General features: G+C 33.0%; 1 protein-coding gene across 1 annotated transcript; it reads right to left on the minus strand.

Moving 5' to 3' along the window:
• Window positions 1–2,248: 2,248 nt before the first annotated feature.
• LOC134266869 (uncharacterized) lies at window positions 2,249–8,664 on the minus strand. The gene is made up of 4 exons (XM_062749077.1): window positions 8,423–8,664; window positions 6,238–6,345; window positions 5,877–6,112; window positions 2,249–5,295 (listed from the first exon to the last, which is right to left on the minus strand). The coding sequence occupies exons 1-4, from the start codon at window positions 8,662–8,664 to the stop codon at window positions 2,534–2,536; spliced, it is 3,348 nt and encodes a 1,115-aa protein (XP_062605061.1). The 3' UTR covers window positions 2,249–2,533.
• Between the last annotated feature and the right edge of the window lie 18,277 nt (window positions 8,665–26,941).

Raw genomic sequence — 26,941 nt, forward strand, 5'->3', positions numbered from 1 at the left:
TTCAATTGTCAAATCACAGAACCAAAACCTATTTATGTTTTCTTATTCATTTTTTTTAAATTATACAATTATTACTATAATTGCCAGTCATACATGTTAAAATATAAATTTAAATTGTATTATCAACTCATATATTTCTCTTTTTTTTGTTCACCTTAATTTGCCTTGTCATATACATTTCTACTGAATATATGCATGTGTATATTTATATTTTTCAATGTTCTATTAATAATGTTTACTTGTACATGTATGATGTTGACCTTGTATTGTGGAAAGGACTTATATAGGCAGTGCCTGCTGTCCAATCCAATTATGTTTTTCATAATAAAATATTGTTGAAATTAAAGGCCGATGATATATACACGACCGTCGTGCGCACTATATGGAAAGTCTATTTACACGACCGTCGTGCAAATAGCTATTGGAAAGAGATGAGATATATACACGACCGTCGTGCATAGATTATTAAGTAAAAATCTATTTACACGACCATCTTGCATATAGCTATTGCACATCACCCGAGATATGTACACGACCGCATTTATACACTTTTATATTGTTACATGCTCCCCGTTTACGTGTGTAAACAATCATCCAGCGATCAGGTTTGTGTGGTAAATCAATAATCAATATATATAATTAGATATGTGTGTATATATAAACATTAGGCCTAATTGCTAATAAATCATATCCTAACTATCAAATTAAGAACAATAATTATAATTCTACTTTCATACTTTGCTAAAAAAAAAAAAACTAAAAATTTGTCATCCTGATCCCGACTGAATTTCAAAACCTTTGCATGTCATGCCAAGAAATCTCGTTCGATTTTCCACAGCGATGAAGTCAATAAAAGTGTAATTGATTTAAATAACCCATATTCCAAAAACGCCGACAAGACAATTTACGACAGCAGACTTTGGGGGGGGGGGGGGGTGAAGAAAAAATATTTTGTATGGGTACGTATAATTTGTCACTTTTTAAAATAGATAAATGATGCCTCATTCGATTGCAACTGCCCAAACCTCAACTATGACATATCCTGTAATCTGCAACACTTTACTGTTATAAAAAAGACGGAGCAAATAATTAAGCAGAAAAATCAGTGTTTTGTAGTTGAATATGGAATTTTCAGATATGCAGAAATGTTTTGTTGTTGTTCATATTTTATCTGGAGTTTCGCACTCGATCATGAAAATATTGTTGAAAAAATGTGTCCCAATTATATAATCATGAAATAAATTCCACATCCACCAACAAAACATTGAATATATGTAAGCATCCTCAATTTATGTAACATTTCTCTAAACTTTATCATCCCACCCTGTCTAGGTTTTTTTTTTTGTTACCACAAACTTCTGCTTTACACAAGGTACTCCTACAGGATTATTAACTCCTGTTAACCATTGAATTAATGTCAGTACTCGGAACTTGTCTCAGGGCTCAAAAACATACAACCATCCGAAGAATTTGAAATACAATACATATAAAGAACAAATTAAGATGTATAGAAATTATCTTTAATTGCCATCAATGATAACCAGTAATTATTCATTAAAAATTGGCGCATCAAAAGTATACAGTCATGTCGCAATTACTGTATGTTCCTCGTTATATATAAGTGTAATTGTGAAAAAATGAAATCAATTGAAACAAAAGAATTTCAAAAATGAATCCACAGAATATTTCTTCTTAGAGGTATAAAAGGATAAATAGGGAATATATAAATGTTTATTACAAAAGAGCTTTAGGATTAATAAATACATGCATGTAGTACATGTGTATGGACCAAAATGAAATTAGGCTTTAGCTTTAATTTGAGGAAAAATGATGAAAAGGTAAAAAAAATTTAAATAGTAAGTTACACATTCAGTAAAAAGTAAATGTTTTAGAAATGGGTTACTCTGTATAATTAAACCCACTTATACACAGTGTAACAGTTGTATATGTATCCAATAACAATCTTTTAATACATGCAACAAGAGACAATACTCAAAGTTTTAAAGTGTTCAAGAAAAAAAAACAACATTTCTTTTAAAAAAAAATCTACTGTTATTAACTACAGATAATATCTAGAAAAATTCTAGTCTGAAATATCTGAATCAGGCCTAGAAAAAAAAATGTTTGTTTCCGCTTTCAGGCTGAAAAAAATATAGGGTAGGTAGGTAGGCTTTTTTTTTTTTTGCTTTTTTAATCAAAACATGTATAGAAGTAACATTAATCATGTTAATGGTAAAAGAAATGGTGTTTAAAAAAATTAAGGGTCGGTACTATAAATTAGGGTCGGTCAGAAAAGCGGAAACAAACAGATTTTTTTTTCTAGGCCTCAGAATTTCTCTTTGCATTTTTTGCAATCTTTATACTGTGTGACCAAGAAAAATGGAAAGATACTACATGTAATAAATTAATAAGTGCTTGACTAGAATTCGTATTTTAAGCAATATACATCTAAGTTATTAAAGATGTGCAGAGAAAGGTATCTAATGGAAGAATGTGACAAATGCAAAGAATGGTATCACAAGTCCTGCATCTCTTAGTAATGCATGTAATTCATTTGGTCTTGCTTGTCATTAGTTTGACACTTTGTGCAGCACCATGAACTCCTTTTCCCGTCTTCAAATACGTGTTTAGGTATGGAGATGCAGGACTTGTGGTACCACTCTTTGCATTTATCACATTCTCCCATTTTTTCTTCCTTATTATCCGGAAGCCTGCAAATGCAATAGAGTGGAACTTTCAAAGATTTTGATACCCTTCTCTGCACATCTCTTTCTTCGGCTGGAAAAGGGCAGAACATTTTTTCTGTCAAGCAAGAGAGCATATGATCTCTCATCTGACTTTGAGAATAACATTTTCTACCTGGGTCATTCCCAAAGCAGCAGAGATCTGTGGCATACGCAATTGCAAATAATCCACAATCATATCCTCCTTTTTGGCGTATGCAATTAACAACATTCATGGAAACGGTTTGTTCTTGAATCATCATTATACATGCAGCTTGCATTTTTACCTCCATTGAGACTGATGTATAAAGGGAATCGAAGATGTCAACGCAATTGTCATCGCAGAATAGGTTGGATATTGTTAACCAATGCAATCCACCATCATGAAGGACCTGCACAAAATCACCAATTTCAACTGAAAACTGAAGTTTACTGCCTAAAATTGTGTCCTGTAGTCCACGCACCTTTGGGAACTGCTCTGACAATAGCTTTTGAGCTGCATTGATGTGGCTGTCAGTTAACATCTCCTTTGGGTTTCTGATTAATTCCATTTCATCCACTGTGGTTACTGTTTTCAGATTTTCTTTCTTCTTTTCATCTTGTCCCCTTAACTCTCTCTTTTTCAATAATCTTTGTCTTGATTGGAAAACATTTTCTTTCCCTTTTTTGAACCTTGCATTTCCTCTTACTGGGGGTGTTTTTGGTAGTTTTAGAGTCTTGAAATCTTGTAGCACTTCAGATGCTCTCCCAGTACTACATACTGATGCTATCTTTGATGCAGAGAAGATTGGTGACAACTTCTTCCCTATTCTTTCTTTATTTTCTTTTTTCTGGGGGGTAACTAGAGATGATGGATTTGTCAGTGGAACTTCCTCTAGAGAGTGTGTTTCTAAAGATGACGGTGAAGGCATAGGTGTTGCACTTTTCTCTGGAGTGTATATTCCAAAAGAGGACGGTGAAGGCAAAGGTGTTGCACTATTCTCTGGAGTGTATACCGGTATACCAAAAGAGGACGGTGAAGGCAAAGGTGTTACATTTCCCTCTGGAGTACAGGTTCCAACAGAGGATGGTGAAGGCATTGGCGTTATTTCTCTGTCTTTGTCTTCGTGCAGGAGTGGTGAGGCAATATCTAATGGAGGTAATGGTGAAGGCCAATTCCTTATACTATCATCAGAACAAGGGGATGAAACCATATTATTACTGCTTGTTGGAGACGTAGGCATCTTTGGTGTTTCTGGTGTCTGAACACAAGGATATGGTTCATCTGGATCTTCTTCACCTGTCGTAAACATGACCTTTTCCCCACCTAGCCATGCATCATGTATTGTTGTTAAAGTATCCATCTTCTCATTAAACTCACTTGTCCCCAGGGAAGAAGCAAAATCAGCCATCGATTTGCAGATTACCATCATTTCTTTAAACTTCTGCACTTTTGTTAAAGGATTTTTCTTAAACCTTTTCCTCAAAGATAGTTTACTCTCTGTTGATGCTGATCTTGGCCGCTTTCTGCATGTCCATATTCTTTTCTGGTATGCCAGATGCCATCGCTCTCCAACATCTTCAATATGAAACAGTCTCTCGCCTTGCTCAATCCTGTTGGCAAAAAGATGTCTACAAGGCAAAAGCATTGCTGTTTTTAGAGGGCATGCACAGTCTTTGCTGTTCTTAGATGTGCTGAAACGAGCCTTCTCTAATTCTGCTATGATGATACCTGCTGCATAAGGTGTTATCTGCTTTACAATGTCATCTTTGACAACATCATCATCTCCTAGGCGGTACGCTGTTTTAAATGTGTGGTTAAACTCTCTGTGGGCCATTTCATTTACTCTTCCAGTGTGCAATAGTATGATGCTCTTAACTGCTTCTGGAAGAGTCATGTTACGCTTCAGAACATCTTTGATCTTTTGATTATGAGACTCGATTCTATTATTTGTTGTGTTTCCCAAATTAATTTGCTTAATTGTTTTGTAGTATGCCCAATGCTGAACTTGATGTTGCTTTCCCCAATTCTTGTTGTAATACGCCATGAAGTTCTCAGGTGCAGTGGCTGCCAGATGACCTAATGACCTCTCAAAAGCTGACTTTGATTTGGAAAAAACAAGTGCTTGGAAAGATTTTTTAAGGTCACCTTTTGTTTCTTGAGCTATTGATAATTTATTAATGAATCTATCTACAGCCTGAATGACATGGAATTTACATAATTGAACATCTGCCCCTGGAATTACTTTTTTGACAGCAGCAATTTCTTTCATATCTTTATCTAATACAACAACTTTTACTTTCCCTAATTTATGAATTCTTGACATCTCTGTCATGACAGCTGAGAGGGTGTTCTCCGTTTCATTTGTGATAAAGGCATATCCCACGGTTTGGCCACTCCCATTTCCATCTTCCACTAGTAGGGAAAATAAAGGCATCCTCAATCTGTTCGTGCAATAAGTGCAGTCAATCATCAGAACCTCAGGAAACATGGCAAATGTCTGTTTCATATCCCCTGTTACTAGAAGGAGAAACTCCAATACTCCCTCATTGTTAGTTTGAACTGATATGACAGCATCAGGGTCATCTTCACCTGGAATTTATTAAGGAATAAAAGTACAATTTATATGAAATTTTGAAAAAAAGTATATTTAATTACATATTAAATTAAGGAGCACAAATTCTATTTATTCAGTTCTCCCTTATCTCAAATCAGGAATACATTTATCAATCAAGTTGAAATGAAATCACCCAGGATCAATAAATTAACACATAATTAAAAGACAGACAACATATCTAACAATTTATTTCCCCAGTCAATTAACATCAGACAAAATGCTAATCCCCTTGGACTTATCATTTTCTCACTGGCACTGTCTCTAAATTCTTTCATCATTACTGCATAGTGCATAATTTTCAAATGAAGGAGCATTACTGACATATCAAATAAGAATATTAAGTATTATGAAAAAGTATTTAAAACATGGAATAATGAATATGCATTGTGATTCTTTAAAGGTACTTGGGTACAGATTTGAAGTTAATATTTTCTAGTATATAATATCACAAATTGCTAAGTGTTATTAATAAAATATATAAGTCATAATATTATAGAAAAAATATTAAGTTCAAAGCTGTGTCCAAGTACCTTAATTAATGACTTTATATACTTACATAGCTGGTGTAATTCATCCATCAATAGTTCTTCCTCAGACTTCTCCCCTGTTCTTTCTCTTTTGGCCTTTTGATGTATGTTGTGAAGATCCTTAAGAGTGATAATTTGATTCTGCTGTTTTTCCACATGCTCTTTAAGGTACTTGACTTTTACACCTAGCTGAAGCATTGTTTCTACTTCTTTTTTCTTCACCTCACTTAGCCGTCTTTGTTCTGGATAATGCTTAAAAGCATCTCTGAATGCAAAATTTAAAATAATTTGTAAAATACATGTACCCATATTTTTAAAAAAGTTTTTGCGGATACACAAATATATAGATTTGATAAAAATTCTTAAAGATAATATTTGAGATAAACTCACTTGCTGACTTCATGGTTGTGAGCAGTAATCAAATTCTGAACCACGAGCTTTGTTTTCTCCTTGTTGACAGAGAGGAAAAGTCTTGCCTTGCATTCTTGCTTGAAGGAACTGCAAATCAAAATCATATCCAGGTTGAACCATAAAATTGCCATTGTTCATTTACTTTGAGTACGTAGATTTATCACAGTCTTGAATATAATCATATATTTAAATTATGATACTACCGGTATTTGTTAAAAATGAAACGGGGAATTTATTTTAAATTTACGTGTAATTAAATATTAAATCCGAATTTTACAAATAAAAAAAATCAGAATAATTTTTTCAAAAAATGTTTTAAGGTAAATAGTCTCTTTAAATATAAGGCATGCAGTACATGTAACCTTATTAAAAAGTTGCATCAAGATTGCTGCACAAGGTTTTTTCGTTTTCTTTTTTTGGGGGGGGGGGGGGGCAGGTTCTATAAATTCTCATAACAAATTTATTAAATATGTTTTCAACAGAAAGAAATAAATAGGCATTCATATTGCAGTTTAGATCATAAAGAGGATTGGACACATCCGTCATTCCCTTGGGAATAATTAGTGGGCATGCATCCCGTTAAAGATTAATTAATGAGTTCAATGTAGGAAGGCTAGCTGTCTCGATTATTTATGTTGGAGCATCTCAGCTCTTATCTTTAGACAGAACTGCTTGTCATTTATAGCATATATTATTTGATGGCCAACTTTTTATTTTCAGATTTTAAATTATTTAGTATTAAATTTTTAAGACTATTTTGATATTGTATAGGGTTTACTACTGGTATGCCATTTTTCTTCAATATTACTTAAACAAATTGAAAATATCAACAATAACAAAAAATATGAAAGATGAAGTGTCATTTGTCAAAGTCCTACCCATCCAGCTTCAAAATCTATGGTTGTTACATTTGTTAATATTAATGCCAACTTTAATACTAAAAGGTCAAATATTTTTGGAATTAAAGGGAAAATTGTGGAAATCTTTGACATTACTTTCTTTTTGTAATTAAAAAAAAGAACAACATTTTGACTGGCGTATCATGCTGTGCCGGGTTTTATTTAAATAATGCATTTATTTCAAGATTATTTCAAGAAACTTCGTATACTTTTTCAGAAGTCAACAAAAATTTATTTTTGCAGTTTTACTTTTTGTGACTTCGTGTGTTATGCGTATATTGTTTGCACAAAAATAAGCATGAACAAATAATTTTAATTTACCAGTGACATATATACATACGGAAGTTGCATGTTTGCAGTGGCGGATTTAAGGGGGGAGGGGCACCCAACGCGCACCCTTAAATTTTGTCAAAATAAGCGTAAATCACAGTCTCGTCTAGAAACTGCGTGGTAAAGTACGACAAAACAGTACTTCGTATGAAAAAAACATTTTACTTCTTGTATATATAGAGACAGGTATTTATGTATTTGGTGCTTAATTAAAAATAATGATGATGATAGCGACGATGTAATGATGCATGGTGTAGATATAATGATCGAGATATATTAAAAGTTTCACAAATATTAGCCAAGATATATACTCAGTTTAACAATTTAATAGCAGGCACACAATATCAAGGAAAAAGGGGGGCTGTATTTTTATAAATAAAAAAAACCATGCAGTAAATGTCGAATCTAAACTATTTTATGCTTATACCTTTTTAAATTCAATCCGGTAATTATATTTACAAATGTTAAAATGATATTGTGGCTTAAGTTTCAATTCCATTTTTCTACATCATGTACATATCATTAAAGAAAATAATAACCCAATATCCTTTTTTTCCCCCTACATTTTTCATTTTTGATTCCCAATATTGTTTTTAAGCTGTTTAATCAATTAATGATTTAAACACCAGTATATATTATAAGAAATTCTTATTCCGCCTTGGTATACTTTTTGCCTGCCCTTATATTTCATAGATAAAGAGAAATGCAGTTCTTTCACCCATATATGAATCGTATTAAATAAAATAAAACGCACATTAGTAATTAAAGAACTTACATTATTTCGTTTTTTATAAAAAAAAAATTTTTACATAATAATTTATAATTGATATATACTACATCGATTTCTTATGAGCGGTGATCTCAACTTATTCCACACGCGGTCTTGTACGTTATTTTAATAAAACAACTGCAAACAAAAAACAGCATCATCCTACCTTTGATTTGGTCGTAACCCTCTTCCTGATCTTCTCGGGGCACCTCCATGTTTACATTTGTACAGCACGTTTCTAAACTTGAATTTTTGGTCAAAATTTTTTGACTTCGAGGATAGTTTTTGGTTAGCACTTTGTACAGTTTTGCTGTGGCTTTTAACCCAGATAACATTCGTAGCTGTAGACCATTGTAGTAATTTGTCTTGAAACTCCTCAAATGAATTGAATTCATCCCCCTCGTTCATCTTATCTAACTTAAAACATATCTAAAGTTTCCCGCTAAAACAACTCAAGATATTTAAGTTCAACGTAAAAAGTCTTGTTAATACTGCCACCCAAGGTAAACGTCACAAGAAAAAAAAATAATCAGCCACCCGATATCAGCCGACAGCTTTGGAGAAGGGCTAATATTCATTAATTATATTTCTTCTTTCATTGCGACTTTCTTTCATTTCTGGGGATATAGTTATTCTTCTTTGTAAGCAAAGTGATTGGATATTGACCCAGACTCCTCCCATTTACAACTGCATACAGATTCTGAGACTCAACTGAGATCTCTATACACCTGCATAATGATTTTATCATACTATGACAACCGTTGGAATTTAATTTCTCCTTCTTTCAACTTAGTTAATAAATAGTTGACATAATGTTTCACGGTAATTACATACCAGGATAGAAGAAAGGAGGAAAATGCCAACAATAAAATTTATGAACTGATTGACTATGGGAGATGCAAAGGAACTGATATCCAGTTCAAAGACATTTTCCGTAGCATAACTGAACTTTCTTTTTGATTTATTGCATTTCTCTAAGAAAGAACTTTAATTGAATACGCAAGATTTAATTCATCATCATCATCATTTTTTATGAATAAAGATGTCAGCACCAGATAGAAATTCTGTATAAATTTCTAGTACCGGTACATATAATTATATATACCATATACTCAGCATAGATCATATATAAATAATGAAGAGAGGAAACTTTACGGTTCTCACAAAAAAATCACCTTCTTTCCACTAATCAAAAATACGTATAAAATACCGTAGTTATCCATGTGCAGATATAAATTTTACGTTTATTTGGCGTCTGATTCATGCAGTTTCAGTGTAATTAAGGTAAATTAAGTAAAATTAATAAAATTTTATTTCGTTTTTTTTTTAAGTAACATAAGTTCATAAAAAAGCAGGTTTGACAATTAGGCCTATTTTTTTTTAAATTAAATTCAAATGCCTTTTGACAGACAATATGTATGTATTGAGGTCATTTATATACAATAATATAAAGAGAGATTCTCGATTTTATTTCCTAATATAGTTAGGAAATAAATTTATTTTATTTAGGTTGTGCATCTTTTGTTCGCAATATTTCCCAAATTATACAAGATATCGGCACCACTGGCACTGAGATGTTTGCATGAAATCAGTGCGTCAGGTCTTTTGTTCATGTTCTTTTTCAGAATCCATATCCTTAATTGATTGAAACAAATGGTTTAATTAAATCAACAAAGTTCAAAAGCCAATAAAAAGTAAATGATTTCTGTCAACAAGTGACAATTACTAAATACATCGGATACGTGTAACCAAGTAATATTGGGACGAAACGCCTCAGTGCGAACGGTCTGTGGGGACGAACCGTCTCGCACTTCAAACAAGGAAAGATAAATACAATGCATGTTTGATGTTTTACACGACGGTTGTGTAAATAGTCATTGAAATTATATACACGACGGTCGTGCGAATAGTCATTGCAGACCTGTTTACCCATAACGCTGGTCCTCAGTATTTTTTATTAGATTTGTCCGTGAGATTTGGCATTTGCCAGTAAGCTTTCACTTTCCATCAATTTTACATATATTTGAATTGATGGAAACTGCTTTTCTGATTACAAAAACGTTGTTTAACAAGGTCTTTGTCATTTCATAATACCACAGCGTTTTGGCAACCTGACATCGCTTATATGTTTGAAATTTTTCTCTTATTTAGCGATAAATAGGGTAAAAATAAGACAGATCATAACGAAAACTAACTGTTAAATTCAAAACTAACGTATTTCCGATTTCCGTATTTTCATAATGGCAAAACGTGAGACGTATTTTAGACTAAAAATCCGTACAAAATACGGCGAAATCGTAAGAGTAAACAGGTCTGTCATTGAAATTATATGCACGACGGTCGTGCGAATAGTCATTGAAATTATATGCACGACGGTCGTGTATATAGACACTGCCGAAATTAAACTGGTATCGTGGAAATTCCTAAATGTGCATTGATTCCATGCAGCGAATTCCGGTTACTCAAGGTTCAAGTTTTTGCGGACAAACAGACAGACGTATGGACACGATAAAAAATATTTAACCCCAGAAACTTTGTTGACGGGTCATAGAAAATAGACTTTTCTTCAGATGTCTTTTTCACAAATGTTTTACGAGTCATTTAGACGACGAGTTGACTTAAACAAAATGTAAACACTTTCTTAAATCGTACTCATTTTATTCGGACAAATGCTTGAAAATCACTTAGTATTGTAAGGTTTCTGTTACAAATATCTTTGACAAGTATTAGCTTTCCTAAAAAAGCTTGTCTGACGTGGTTTGCTTAAATTCATAATGCAGAAAGAACTTTATAATATGTATTATATATTTATATTTTTTTTTATATATTTCGTTCGATAATATATATCTTCAAGAGACCATGCATGCGTAATCAATATTGTATATGATAATTAATGTACAAAGAACTCTAAATTGAATCTCCTGGCTCCAGGATCATGAAAAAAAGTAAGACTTATTTGAAATTTATTTATGCCGATGAAATATTTATTAATTATGGAATTTATTTCTTCATTCGCACATAACAACATCTCTGTAAAACAATGTTAAAAATATCCCTAACAAAAACCCTTCTGGTCTGCTTGACTTTTACAACATTTTATCATAAAATAGAGATTTTGACCCCGGGTCAATATTTTCAAGTAATGTTTTATATGTTAAATGACCTAACTGTTTTTTTTATTAAACAAACCGAATAAAATGAAGGTTGTAAATGATGAAATTTGATCACTTAATGGGCGCGTATAACCCTAACCTTAACCCTGACGATAACAATCTTGGCATTTACACATGCTGACCGTTCCCCTGCTGTTGTTGAAAGCTTTCATTGTTTTTCAAACCATTTGATGTACAATGATTCTCTACTCAACACGTAATTGATTGATGAAATTCTGAACTGAAGCATCATGGGAAAGAAACAAGAAGATGCAAACTAATTTACAATGCAATATGGTCCAAAATATAATCGTTGGATAGAGTGAAGTATAACACTTCAGCAACAAACAAATCTATTTACACAATAAAGAATTAAAAGTGAACTTGAATAATTAAGACATTTTTTTTTCTGTTTTTACTGCATTTTTCTCGTGGAACAGGGCAACAAGGAGGAAATATTTGACCACGTGTCTGATGTTTAGGTACTAGAAATTCAATGTCAAGGTATAATTTTACTGAAACAAGCATTCAATTATTTAACCATAACATGTAAAATGACTTAATTATTAATCTTTGATACACAACACAAAACAGTGAGATTTATATAATAAGGCATTTTTGTATAGAGAAGTGAAGCAGACATGTTCAAAGATGAAAACACGGAATATACTAAACACAAGATCATTCATTAATGTAAATAAAAGCTCATTTCCTCCTGGGACCAACTACATACGTCTTTGGAGATAATGCATGTATCGAATTTTCCACCATCGAGCTATCTAAACAATTTCATGGAACGACTGCATAAATAAGCCCTGGTTAAATCTAGTACTGTCTGACGCCGTGACGTCAGACAATAATTCCTTTTACATGGGTGGGGATATGGGTTTTATATTTCACAGGTGTATTCCTTGAGACAAGACCTTTCTTAGGAACCACTTAATTTGACCATTTTATCTTGACCTTGGAGTTTGACCCACCTTTAAAATGTATAACCTTTGCCTCAACTTTTGAACAGTTTAAACGATGGATTTTATATTTCACATGTGTATTCCTTGTGACAAGATCTTACATCCATTACGAACAATTTTGACCTTGACCTTGGGAGTTCGTGTGCATTTCAGAAAAAATAACTTGGCCATATGAGGGCATTAATGTTCACAAAAACATATCGTTATTGATATACACTGTATTTGAATGATAAACGTATTTCATTAAATGAACGTTAAATTACCTCATCATAAAACAACACTTTAAGCGTCGTTCTAAGGTCTGCAATGGAACCAATTACATCAAAAGCAGTCTCGAGAATGTTGTTTCGATCAACAATTATGAAGTTAATTGCACATTCAAGATTTTGTGATCTATCTATTTCAAGTTTTTCTACTGTTACAATAACACTTTATAAAGATCGAAGCATTTCAACAGGATCTTGAATGTTATGAATTAAGCAATATTCTATTGCTTTTGCAATAACTGCCTCAATAGTCGAAACTTCTTTTCCTCTTACGTAGACTCAAGAATTTGAAACACCGGTTCATGTACATCCGCACATACAGTCGCTTCAGCAAATGTGATGCAAGTTGCGGTAGAGGTAACGTCCAAGTAATTTGTTGTACTTTGCTGTAATGCCTAGAAGGGTTGTAGGGTTTAGCTACTAACAATTTGAGACTGGTCATATCGTCCATATACATCTTTGTATATTCCTGATGGAATAACGTGTGTACAATTCTTCCCAACTAACCAAACATGAAAACCCTGTCCTAAATTTATAATATACCATTTGATATAAAATCAAATAATCTTGATAGTTTAAAAAACTGTTGAACAGCTATTAAAATATTTTTCTCCATCTAAAAAAATCTGCAAACAACTTCTTTGCCTCTTAATAAAGATACATGTAAGATCACCACTTAAAGAAACAGAGCTTATAAAATCTGACACAAAATCATAAAAAGCTGAACCTTCACGCAGTTTGATTTCCCCATCAATATTGCTAAAGGGATTTCATTAATTACATTGAGACAAAAAAGTCTCTGATATATAATTTTCATATTTGCAATGCTCCGTAATTCGAAAGTTTTCTTCCAGGATGGCTCCGTTATAAATTGACAAATAAAACCATGAGTTGTAAAACTGTTAAAAAAAATTGCTTTGCAATGATTAAACGACTACATTCAAAACAACATTAAAAGAGCTTGAGGATAACAGATATTGTAAAAGAAGTTGATGCATACAAAATGTACCAGCAGGATTATAAAAACACAAATTAAAACGATTTCCTCTTACGTTCATCAGAGGGAGTCTGTTCCATGATTTTTCAAAAATACACGACTAAAATTTGGATCACCTACTCCATCTTTATAAACAATTTTGATACACTTCTTAAAACAAAAATGACATATAAGGATCCTTGGGTGAATTTGAAAGGCCATCGTTGAGATTGAATACTGTTCGTTATTTTCATATCCTTCTTTTTCAATGTTATAAAACTCTTTTAAACAAACACCTGAAAATTGTGAAAGAGGGTGCAATGAACATTTGAAAGAATAAAATCGTGCGAGATTTCTCTTGATAAGATAGAAAAAACTCTCTGTTTTCAACAACTTCTATAAGTCACAAGACAAGATAGAGTCTAAAATACTCTTTGATCACATTCTTTCTCTGAGATATCAGAAACATTTTTGAAGTGCTATTTACATTAGTTTCTACCTTGCCATCTGACATTTCTCCGATCCCAGCAGTTTAAAAATTATTTTCAGTATTAATTTCTAAACCTAAAAATTGTTCTCCCTTTTTAAGGTAGCATCCCTGTGCATTGTATTATTTTCACTGTATTAAAGCACTTCTTATGATTTCTTGACCCATTTCACTTGATAACACTGTTGTTGGAATTTTACTTGATGAAGGATATGGAAATAAGGAACAGTATTCAATCTCAACGTCCATTAAACAAATATACAAAATAAGAGCAGAGCAAACACGGACCTCCGAAACATCAGAGGTGGGATCAGGTGCCATGGAGGAGTGAGCATCCCCTGCCGATTGGTCACACCCGCCGTGTGCTCGTTGTCATAATCAGGATATAACGGAAAAAATCGGTGGTCAATTCAGTGTATAAATAATGGACTAACAATTGGTATGAAAAACGTCAGTCAGCATTTCATTCAATGATAAATTGTATTTGCTGACAAGGTCATTGTATCGACCATAGAATTTACGAAACGATTACTTTAACCGAGACTGTTGATATTCTTGTTTCATCAACTTGCTTGTCAGTAATTTACCACGTTTAAGAAATTGTTCATACGTAGAGCATGCTTTTGCATATCGAATCAACTGAGATATAAATATTCTGTATGCAGGTGATGAAGGTATATTGCTGCATAAGTAAGGGAAGTTGACGATAGAAAAGTTAAAGTCATCACGTTTATCATTTAGCTTGGTTGTTAGATTACCATTAGTGTCTTTTTCAAGTAAAATATCCAAGTATGAAGCAGAAGTATCGGACTCTGCGGTATCTTTTATCTCAAGCTCACCAGGATATATCGTGTCGACGTAGGAATGGAAATTATCATTATTAATTGACAAACGTCGTCGATATATCTAAATGGCGAGTTGAAGGCCACAGCACGTGTTTTCTTCTTTTCACGTAAAAGATTTTTTTTCTAAATTCTGCTTCATATGAATATAAAAATAAGTCTGCTTAAAACGGAGCGCAATTTGTACCCATGGGAATTCCAATAGATTGTTGGAATACCTGGTCTCCAAAAACCACATAGATATTGTCAATCAGAAACTCAAGCATCTTCTTGATGTCAACTTCAGAGTACTTATGTGTGCAATCAGAATCTGTTTTAACAAAATAATCTTTCAAATGACCAATGACGAGGTAAGTAAACTTACGAGTTCCATTTTTGTTAAAAAAGCAGCTGTCAATGATATCAAAAAGCCTGGATTTTAATTTGTTGTGGGGAATTGTCGTGTATAAAGTTGAAAAGTCGTAAGTTTTTATGCTGTTGATTTTTGTAAAAGTCTTGTGATTTCAAATTGTCCAAAAATTCTTTAGAATTTTTAAGTATCCACATCTGATTTACACCACTTCTTGAATATATAGTTGTACAGTACTCTTGAAGTTTTTCCTTCACTACTGTTAATATTTTAGTGAGAAGTAACGAAGGAGGCTTGGTTGAACATTTACTGGAACCTGCAATGTATCTTTGTTTGTAAGGACTCTTATGAAATTTCGGAATCCAATATATATAAGGTAGTTCTAATTAATTTTGGCTCTGTGGAATATTAAAAGTATTCAAAACTGACAGGTGATTCTGAAGAATTTCTTCCTTAGAAAGAGAAGTATATGTATAAATAGGATTACCACTTGTAGAATTAAATCCAAGTTCTTCTAGAATGCAATTTATATAATGAGCCTAACAAACGAAGACAATGCTGTTACCTGCTTTGTCGGCAGGAACCAGTACGTACTGATCGTGTAATCCATCTAATTCTTTTTTTCACTTCTGGTTTATTGAACACAGAAGGATAGATGGTTTTCACTTTTCCCCTTAATCTTTTAATACGTGACTTTAACATGGATCTGATACATTTAATCCATTCTGACAAGGTGTCAATGTCTTCTTTTTCATATCTAGCCCATCGAATGGCGTAATTTTCAACAGAATCCATAATATTTATGAAATTCCGACGCCAGTTGAAGGATCGGGGTTCCCTATATTTAGGACCTTTTAAAATAAGTGATGTAAGGTCCTCATTACGAACTATTGTTAAGTCACCTGTAATAACGTGTCCAGCAGGACTATAGTTATAGGGCGAAGAAGAACATGAACACAAAAGGGGATTATTTTTCAGATAGTCGATATCCAGGCCATGTAAAGTGTTTTTGTAATTGAAAAGTTTGGAAGCAATGGTCGATGTATATTTGTAGGAAATACAAGGCGTAGTCTTTAACTTGAAATATGGTGGAATACAAGACTGGACCCTTTTGTGATTAAGAATATTACTTTTTTTAACCGCGTCAATTCCTTTATTGGCATATTGAAGTTTAAGGAAAAGACGGATTGTTTTAGCTGCATTTTCTTACGTGAATTGTGCGGGTTTAAAAAGCCTATGATGTGCAATATCCATAATCACAGAACCGAGCCTATATTCTGGTGTCGAGGAATCTAAATTTGGATGTTCCTTGGTATTTTCAAGAAGACTATTTAAAACTTTCAAATGGACAGAGTAAAGTTTGTTTCGAATATGATGTAGACTTAACTGTTGATTTACATAACGTAGTAATGAATCAAAAGAGACGTCGTGTATTGCAGGTTTATTGTACGAACGATGTCCATGACTACGCTTACGTCTCTGAGTATTGTTAAAAAGTCTCATCACATTTACATTATAACACTGCGGGCTTGTAAGATTTCCAACACTATCGACATTGTCATTACATCCATAGGGAAAGGCTGTCCCTAGTTTCCTAATCCAAAATTCTTCACGTTGTCTACGGAAAGGTGTTCTCAACGACGGACTATTTGTGTGGTGATAAATCTTTTCCAGAATTCTAACTTTCATTGATAAAAAAAGAATGATCAGGTGAATTAAAATGTTTATATAAAAGCTGCTGACCACCATGATTTATTTGAAATCTATGACCTGATATTCTTTTGTTAAGCGATCCCTTGGTTTCACCGACATGAATAAGTCCACACAGATTACATTCTATTCCATAGACAACATTAGAAGATTTGCAGTTCAGATTTTCCCAAGTTTTGGTATAAAAGCTCTGTCCAGTAAGATTACTGGTGAAAGAAGTGTCAGTTATCAAAATATCACAGGTTTTACAGTTTCGCACGGAACATTTTGAAACCGAAGACATTGGATCGGATAAATACTTTTTACATTAATGTCAAAAATATGTAAAATAATTGGATTCAAATGCCAAATTCAGATTAATGCGCGTTGGTGATTAAAGAAAAAAAAAGAAAATAGAAGATTTTTTTTTTCAGTAGATCTACAGGAAGACGGGTAGTGAGGTAGACTGGTCAATGGGTTGACTGATTCAAATATCATTTATAAATGCAATAACTAAATACAATACTTAAAAGAGGAAACATTTAATTACTTTCATGTATCAAGATCTTGTGAATTTATTTATTTATAGTGTCTTCTTGATTCTGTGAAAATTTCTTTATTTTTAAATACGAGAAATTATGAGAAGAATCCTTCTTTATGGAAAAATCATTGTCTCTGAACGGATGGAAAATAAAATTGTCATTCTCAATGCAGTGTAGGGTTAAAAAACTGTTTAATGACTCCTCATGTCCATGTGGATGTTCCGTCTTTGTCCATTACCATCGTGGATGTTCTGTGTGCCTTCGATGCATCAGTCAAAAGTTCTGAACTGTAGAATGTGAATATAAATAAATAATTTTGAAATTTTTGTTACACCGAGTAACAGTTAAAGTAATTATAAAATATTTCCACAAATCCAAACAAGAGGCCCATGGGCCTAGTAGGTCACCTGAGTATTTTGCAACAACTTTCAAATAATTAAATTTGGTTCATGTTTTATACAATTCAAAATTTTTATTGATTGAATATTGTTTAACATCGAGTAGCCAATTTTTCCGCGGACTATTAGTTTAAGGGGGCTCTGTTCAACGTCACAACATGGCGTACTTCCGTTAAAACGCCATTTTGATTCCAAATGATCAGATTTAAATTCACTTAACACCGATAAATTACTGAGTATAACAATACATGCGATATTGCGGATGGAATGTACATTATATCACAACAATTAAAACAGTGTATTGCCCAATACGTATCCTTTCTTTAAAAATAAATTGTTTGTCAATTTATTCAATCTCTACTTAATACATTTACAAACTTATTAGAATAAGATTTTTAGCTGAGGAAAAAAATTATATAAAACATGGCTTGTCCATATGCTAATTCATCATTACGTGTCAAAACGCCGTACGCTCAGAATTTTCTTTTTTCTTCAAAAAGCATATATGCTTTCCAGCATATCTAATCTTAAATGATGTGGAAAAAGAACATGCGATGTTTATGGCGTCAAGATTCATTATTTTACAAATACCGCATTTGGACCCAAAGTTTATATATATATTTATACTTTGGGCAGTTCTGTTAGTTTAAGAGTTGTTGTAAATTGTGCTTTATAAATAATAATTAATTTCATTACAACATGTATTGGTAACAATCCTCTGTGAAAACTAATGTCCAAATAACTGTACCTCACTTCTATTCTCAATGACCGTGTAATGTAGGGCAGTGCCGCGAGAATTCCATCGGCATTGAAAGCAAGTTTTTTAACTTGCCGAGATAGCCGAGCGGTCTAGCGCGCTGTTCCTGCACTGCTAGGAGACAGATTCCGAAGGTCGAGAGTTCAACCCCGGGCTGGGGCGGAAGTGGGTATCCATGTAAAAAGTGAATTTCTTTGTGCTTTCTATATATATATATATATATATATATATATATATATATATATATATATATATATATATATTAGTTTAACATGAATTGTGAGTTTAGATAACTGATGTTCCAATCATTAAAATATACAAGACTGACGTCCACATATCAGCGAGTTATTGTGATATTGTATCGTTGATACACATATTGTGCAAAGAACACACAAATAAAATGAGGATAATTTTAAATTTTCATTTAATTACCTATTTTACTTTTCATCACTTCGTATCAAAGTTTAAATGGTTACCTTTTGATCTCGGATCGCTCGTAAAGTGTCTTCGGTAACGCCTCGCTTCCGCAGGAAGGACTCCATAAATTTTACAGATTAAAGTGTAAAATTTACACTTTTAAAGTGTAAAATTTACACTTTTAAAGTGTAAAATTTACAGATTAAAGTGTAAAATTTACAGATTAAAGTGTAAAATTTACAGATTAAAGTGTCTTCGGTAAAAAATTAAAATGTAAATTGTACACTTTAAAGTGTAAATTTTTAAACTTTAAAGTGAAAATTTTACAGATTAACGTGTAAAATTTACAGATTAATGTGTAAAATTTACACTTTATTTACACTTTAAATTTACTTTATTTACACTTTAAAGTATAAATTTTACAGATTAAAGTGTTAATTTTACAGATTAAAGTGTAAATTTTACAGATTAAAATGTAAAATGTAAAACTTTAAAGTGTAAATTTTACACTTTAAAGTGTAAGATATACAGATTAAAGTGTAAAATTTACACTTTAAAGTATAAATTTTACACTTTAAAGTATAAATTTTACAGATTAAAGTGTAAATTTTACACTTTAAAGTGTAAAATTTACAGATTAAAGTGTAAATTTTACAGATTAAAGTGTAAATTTTACAAATTAAAGTGTAAAATTTACACTTTTAAAGTGTAAAATTTACACCTTTAAAGTGTAAATTTTACAGATTAAAGTGTAATTTTACTGATTAAAGCGTAAATTTTAAAAGATTAAAAAGTAAATTTTACAGATTAAAGTGTAGAAATTAAAAAAAAAGTGCAAGTGGCACTAATACGCTTCCGTAAATATGTAATGCTTTTGGTCCCAGAATTTCATTTAAAACCTGCTTGGCAATCCTACATGATATACTTGTCATTTTCATTACTTCTAAACATAATATGAATCTCATCAGGTCCAGCACAATCCCCCGATAAAGCTATATCGCATGATTAAGCTATAAAGCTTTATCAAGGTATTTAAAATACCTTGATCAAGGTATTTTATGTAATGAAACTTCGAAGAAATTCTTTAAAAATAAATTAAAGTCGAGTTCTGAGATGTTGTCAGTAAATTCACCCATGCATGTAAAGTACTCAAACACAAACAAATCAGTTTACCAAGAGGCCCAGGGGCCACAGCGCTCACCTGAGCACATCTGCTAGATAAAAAGCATATCAGATCAGAACTGAAAGTTTACGGGGTGTGTGTGAATTTTAACCTCCCAAAGGGCATAATTTGAACAAATCAGAATCTACACTCTCTGGAGATTATTCCATTTAAATAGAAAAATATCGATAAACATGGCTTTGAAGTAATTGAAAAGAAGATTTTAAAAGATTTTCCTATATATCCCTATGTAAAATTTTGGTCGGCCATTTTGGCCCCACCCTACTTCCAGGGGTCATGATTTGAAGAAACTTGAATCTACACTACCTGAAGATGATTCCACATGAGTTTCATCATTCCTGGCCCAGTGGTTCTTGAGAAGATTTTAAAGATTTTTCCTATATATTCCTATGTAAAACTTTGGTCGGCCATTTTGGCCCCACCCTACCCCTAGGGGTCATGATTTGAACAAACTTGAATTTACACTATCTGAGAATAATTCCACATGAGTTTCATCTTTCCTGGCCCAGTGGTTCTTGAGAAGAAGATTTTTAATTTTTTTCCCTATATATTCCTATGTTAAAATTTGGTCGGCCATTTTGGCCCCACCCAAGCCCCAGGGTCATGATTTGAACAAAGGTGAATCTACACTACCTGAAGATAATTCCATATGAGTTTCATCATTACTGGTCCAGTTGTTCTTCAGAAGGAGATTTTTTTAAAATGCCATTAATTTTTCTCTAATTCATAATTATCTCCTCTTGGAAAAGGGCAAAGGCCTTCATTGGAACAAACTTGAATCCCAATCACCCGAGGATACTTTGTAGCAAATTTGGTTCTTGAGAAGATGGAAATGTGAAAAGTTTACATCGACTACGACAACAACGACAGACAACGGACACATTTTGATCAGAAAAGCTCACTTGAGCCTTCATTGACTTTGTCTCCGACTTTGAAGACTTTCTCCTCCCCCGTTTCTGGATCCTCTAAGTCATCAGACCTCAGGGGTGCACTTAATTCATTATCGGAAGAAAACCGTATGACATACCACTCTACAAAAATAAATTAAATTAATTGAAGCATGTAATATTAAGTTTTCAAAAACTTAACATATAATAAAAAATATCAAACAGAAAAAAGATTTTACCCAAAAAAATTATGCAGCATATATTTAACGTGAACAAATAATTGCATTATAATAGCTAGTGTACATGCATGTCTCAAAAGCTGACGCGTGCATGCAAACTAATTAATTCCACTGTCTTGGTGGGGTTAAATTTGTCATCTGGTACTTTGACTTCTTCTTCCCGCTCAAGGTCATCTGACCTTTCAGGATCTTCAAGGTCAGACACATCTTCCTCGTAGTTTGAATTCATTTCATGGTTCTGGGGCTCGTCTTCCTCTGGATTTATAAGACTTTCCATTGTTTCCTCTAATGATGTTAATGATAAGTTGCTGACAGGTGAATAATTATTTGTAAAGAATTCTCCAAAGTTCTCTTCTTCATCATCTGAAATGTCGGAGTACATGTCGTTTTTGATGGTCAAAAACACTGGCTCAGGCTCATCATAATAACTATGGTCCTTTTTTTCATGTGCTGTGTTAAGTTAATTTTCTTCCGAACACTTTGCTGCACGTCGTCACAGGGCAATGATGATCGTAATGTCCATTTGAACGACACTCTCTGTTATGTCCGTATAAATTCAGTCTGTGTTTAAATTCTATGTTACAAAGTGAACAATAGTTCTTGGAATAATCCATAATAATACATGTACTAAGTTGAATGTTCTCCAAGGAAGTAAATTTCAGTTTAGGTTGTTTTCTTTCCTGTGTTTAATATATAGACCTAGGCTGAGTTCAATCTCAACGTCCATTAAACAATATACAAAATAATAGCAGAGCAAACACGGACCTCCGAAACATTAGAGTTGGAATCAGGTGCCATGGAGGAGTGAGCATCCCCTGCCGACAGGTCACACCCGCTGTGTGCTCGTTGTCATAAGCAGGAAATAACGGAAAAAATCCGTCGTCAATTCAGTGTATAAAAAATGGACTAACAATTGGTATGAAAAACGTCAGTCAGCATTTCATTCAATGATAAATTGTATTTGCTGACAAGGTCATTTTATCGACCATAGAATTTACGAAATGGTGACTTTAAACGAGACTGTTGATATTCTTGTTTCATAAACTTGCTTGTCAATTAGTTACCCCGTTTAAGAAATTGTTCATACGTAGGGCATGCTCCTGTGTATCGAATCATCTGAGATATATAAACCTCGTATGCAGGTGATGAAGGTATATAGCTGCATAAGTAAGGGAAGTTGACGATTGAAAAGTTAAAGTCATCACGTTTATCATATAACTTGGTTGTTAGATTACCATTAATGTCTTTTTCAAGTAAAATATCCAAGTATGAAGCAAAGTGTCGGACTCGGTTGTATCTTTTACCTCAAGCTAACCAGGATGTATCGTGTCGACGTAGGAATGGAAATTATCAATATGAAATTCTTGTGAAATTCTTTCAAAATACTACTTCTCCTACAGTTTTGGTTTGATTTCAGTATAACTTGGCACACAAGTAGACAACGCTAAGATACACAATTCTATATATCGGTTTTTGATTTTGATGAACGGTGTTGCCATAGTAACTAAAAATAGAACTTTCTGTTAAAAACTCTCAAAATGTTACTCTTCCTACAGTTTAAGTCTGATTAAAATATAATGTAGGATGCAAGTAGTCTATACTAAGAACATAAAGAGACTATATCAAGGATCATTATTCTTTTTATTGATGAGGAAAAGTTTCAATTCCAAACTGCTTAAAAATTTTTCCCTTCCATTGCTATAAGAACAAACCAGTAGAGCTTCAGTCTCGACAGAGACTTCTGGTTTCTTTTGTTTTCATGATGTCTTGAGTTCGTTTCATCAATCCAATAGCATCTGATTCACTCGTTAAGGAAATGAGTCCATCGTTAACATAAAAGTTATATTTTACGAAGTTTTTAACATCTAGGTCAGCATTTTCAACTGTTTTTAAGAATCCGTAACAGGCAACTGCGGGTGATGGACTATTTCCAAGTACGTTTGAGGTCATCCTATACTCTATCAAACCCTCCTCAGGGTTGTTGTCTCTGTACCAGAGAAAGCGTAAAAAATCACGGCGTTTCTCATCTACACGAAACCGATAAAACATTTGTTCGATGTCTGTAGTCATGGCAACCTCATCCTTTCTTAAGCGTAGTAATATTCCAAGGAGGCTATTTATTATGTCTGGGTCTGTCATAACCTTGCAGCTACCCAACTTATCAGTTATTGACTGTTATAGGTCTGGGAAATAAGTGATGAGAAGAAAAAAAGTTTCCGCAATGGACACTACCCTCACATCTAGTTTCCAATTCAAATCCAATGAAAATACCATCAAACTTTAATAATGCGTACATTGCAGCTCTGATGCATTTCCTCATCTGAGTCCAAATAGAACATCTCAAAAATGACCCAGATGAACTGGAAAACTTTCTGCTTCTCTTGCCAAAGGTCAAAGTTGAATATGCCAAAGGGGAAAATCTTGTCTCGAAAATAATTGTTTTGACCTACGTCAAACACCATACATACATTGATATGCAGAATAGTTGTTAAGGGTATTCAGTCCCTAATAGGAACAAATTTAATGTAATTGAATACATAGCAGATACGTAGACATTGAATTCTCAGTTTTGTTAGATATACTTTCCATTTATTACTTTTAATATGTGTAGTGGAATGTGTCCTAATTTATAACCTTGAATTTTGGTAAGAGTTATTTCCCCTTTTTTAATTATTAAAATAAATCAATTAAAAAAATTGGAGTGGGTAAAAAAGTTGTTTTCAATTGTCATTCTGTTTTGTTTCAATCCATCTTTCCACTGCAGGATTTATTGATATTAAAAGTATTTGAATTCTTATTTAGTTTCCTGCATATCCGCTAACACTTCTCTCTAACGCACGGAATTGATCTCCTATGTCCCCTAGCTTCACATTGCCTATGATTTATCCTGGTGCCTGTCGTACACTAAATTCTCCTTAACTTAATCTTCATCTCACCTGGGCAGTGTGATGAATGCCGAGTCTAGAAGAGCATCATAAGCTTTTGATGACCTCTGCCTGAGGTAGATACACCATCTTATAATTGTCGGATGCCAACGCATACCTTTTTTCCCATTTTTGATTGCCCAAAAGAGGCGTTGAAATGAATTGCAGTCGGGATAGGCTGCCACCATCTCTTCCTCACAGGTAGCCATCAAATCTCCTATCTCTTGGTTTTGGATGGAATTCATAGAAATGCCATTTCTCATGATCTCCTTATCAAATTCTCTTATCATTTTATCATCTTATCAATCGTGTGCTGCAAAGACTTGAGAAAAATTAAGCTCATAAAAATCATATCTTACTTCCTGAACCACTGGGCTTATAAGAGAAGCTGAAATATATTTAATTGAAATCTCTTCCGAAAACTTTCTCTGAAGAGGAATAAAACCTTGATGAGTCATATCAATATAAGAGCATTGTCATCGGGACCTAATGTACAAATTAGGACCCTCCCTTCTTGGAAGGAGGGTTGGGGGGCGCTATGAGTAAAAATAATTACATGATACAGTATATGATATACTGAACACCATCGTGTACATTTCAAATTTTATCCCCCAGATTTCTATGATGCAATTCTGTCTGATGATAGGCAAATATATTTGGGATCTCCTACAAGAGAAAGAAGAGAAGAGAATAAAGAGATATAGAGAGGTAAGACAGCTTGATTACAAGAACTTTTAAATGCAATAAGTATTACCAAAAAGACCTATTTTCTTTTCTATATTAAGCAATTCATTTTTTTTCTCAAAAATTGTAGGAGTAGGATAGATAATAATAAAAAGAAATTGCGGGTTCCTGAAATAAAGAACTTGAAACCAATATGTATCTTGTTATCTTAATATATTATCCATTCAAGGAAAGTAATTATAGACTGAAGTATGAGCAGAGCTGAGTATGTATATGTACATTGTATACTGTTCAAGAAGGAAACACGCAACCACTAAAAGGAATACCTGCTTATTCAGCTTACAGTTGCTGCAGAAAAAATATTTCAATCACCAACTATTCTGAAAGGCAGGAATATAACAATGATAAGAAACACAACAGTAATTATAATTCATATAATTCACATATAAAGAATAATACAAATATAAAACACACGTTTAACGTTTCATACATGTATATAGAAATATACCATGTGTTGATTTTTACACATGTTTAACACATGTGAAAACTCTATTTTACATCTGTTAAAATAAACACCCTATACACGTGTGCTCTTTTTATGTGTTTTACATGTGTAAAAAATATATGTAAAAAACATGTTTTACACATCTGGACATTTTTACTGTATATGTTCGAGTCTCTCTGTTTGGTTTTCGGAAAGAGTACCTGATGTAAGACTTGAAAGATGGATGCTACCGATGAGATATTTAGTTTTACTTGTCTTATTGTAAAACAGAGTCTCGTACTTTGCTGATCTAACAGCGCGACCGCCATCAGCCATACCCTAACAAATAAATACTATAGTTAACTATAGTAAATCAAAGTGTCAAAGTTTTCTCCAAAGTTTTTTCAAAGTGTCAAAGTTTTCGCCAGAGTTTTTCAAAGTGTCAAAGTTTTCGCCAAAGTTTTTCAAAGTGTCCAAGTTTTTGTCAAAGTTTTTCAAAGTGTCAAGGTTTTTGCCAAAGTTCTTCAAAGAATCAGAATTTTTCAAAGTATCCCAAGTTTTCGATAAAGTTGTGTGTCACAATGGAAAGGTATTAGATTCTGTGATATTGATGAAAACATTATCAAATCACTCAGCATGTGGTACATTACCTATTGAAGGTTTTGTAGATACTCTACATGTATTTAGAGAAGTTCTACCAAAGAGGGACACGTACAGACTAGAAAAACTGGTGTTAGATACGATGTCTGTGGCATACAATGCCCATTTAGCTGTTGAAGTTGTAAAGATTTTACAATCATTGGTGAAACATCATGGGTTATCATGTGAAGTATTAAAATACAGCTTCAGTGTTGACTTTATTTTATCATCAATTGAATACAAAACAAAGACCTCTGAATGTTTGAACTCTTTGCAGCCTTTAGTTACATGTCTCTCTAGTTATATGATTAAAAATTTTGCACAGTCTTGTTTGGCATACTGTCATCTGAAACTAGCTTTTGACAGGGGAGGTGCAGACGGCCTTGAAAATATTCTTTCGGAGCAGCAGTCAGATGGAAATATTAGAGTTACAAGAAATATATCATTTTTTTCCAAAGTTATCACCCATTTCAGTACATAAAGTATCTCAATGCCAAGTATAATTCTTATAATTGATTTGCAATTGACCATATGAATGAACTTTGATTTCGACATGAAAGTAATCATAATTTTGTGTCCTTTTCTTGCAGAATACAATGTATTAGGAATGGCAAAATCTGTAAGTATGGATACTTTATTAGTTAAAAATACAAAAGTCATGAAAGTCTTTTGTGTGATTTTAAATACCTGTGAAGTATGTAAGTATACATACTTGTTATTTTATAATTTTATTTCTCATTAACTTTATTGATGCTATCTGTATTTGGAATGTGCATTTCCTATGCTTTTCCATATCATT

Source organism: Saccostrea cucullata, unplaced genomic scaffold, assembly GCF_032062105.1.
Source record: "Saccostrea cucullata isolate Sc308-1 unplaced genomic scaffold, CSIRO_AGI_Scuc_v1 ctg2443, whole genome shotgun sequence".
NCBI lineage: Eukaryota > Metazoa > Mollusca > Bivalvia > Ostreida > Ostreidae > Saccostrea > Saccostrea cuccullata.

Excerpts from the sequence above, each read along its gene's own strand:
- LOC134266869 (XM_062749077.1), bottom strand. The coding sequence starts at position 8,664 with ATGAACGAGGGGGATGAATTCAATTCATTTGAGGAGTTTCAAGACAAA. Across the intron at positions 6,346-8,422 it reads GGGTTACGACCAAATCAAAG|TTCCTTCAAGCAAGAATGCA; the intron begins GTAGGATGATGC and ends TTTGATTTGCAG. Across the intron at positions 5,296-5,876 it reads GGATGAATTACACCAGCTAT|GTGAAGATGACCCTGATGCT; the intron begins GTAAGTATATAA and ends AATAAATTCCAG.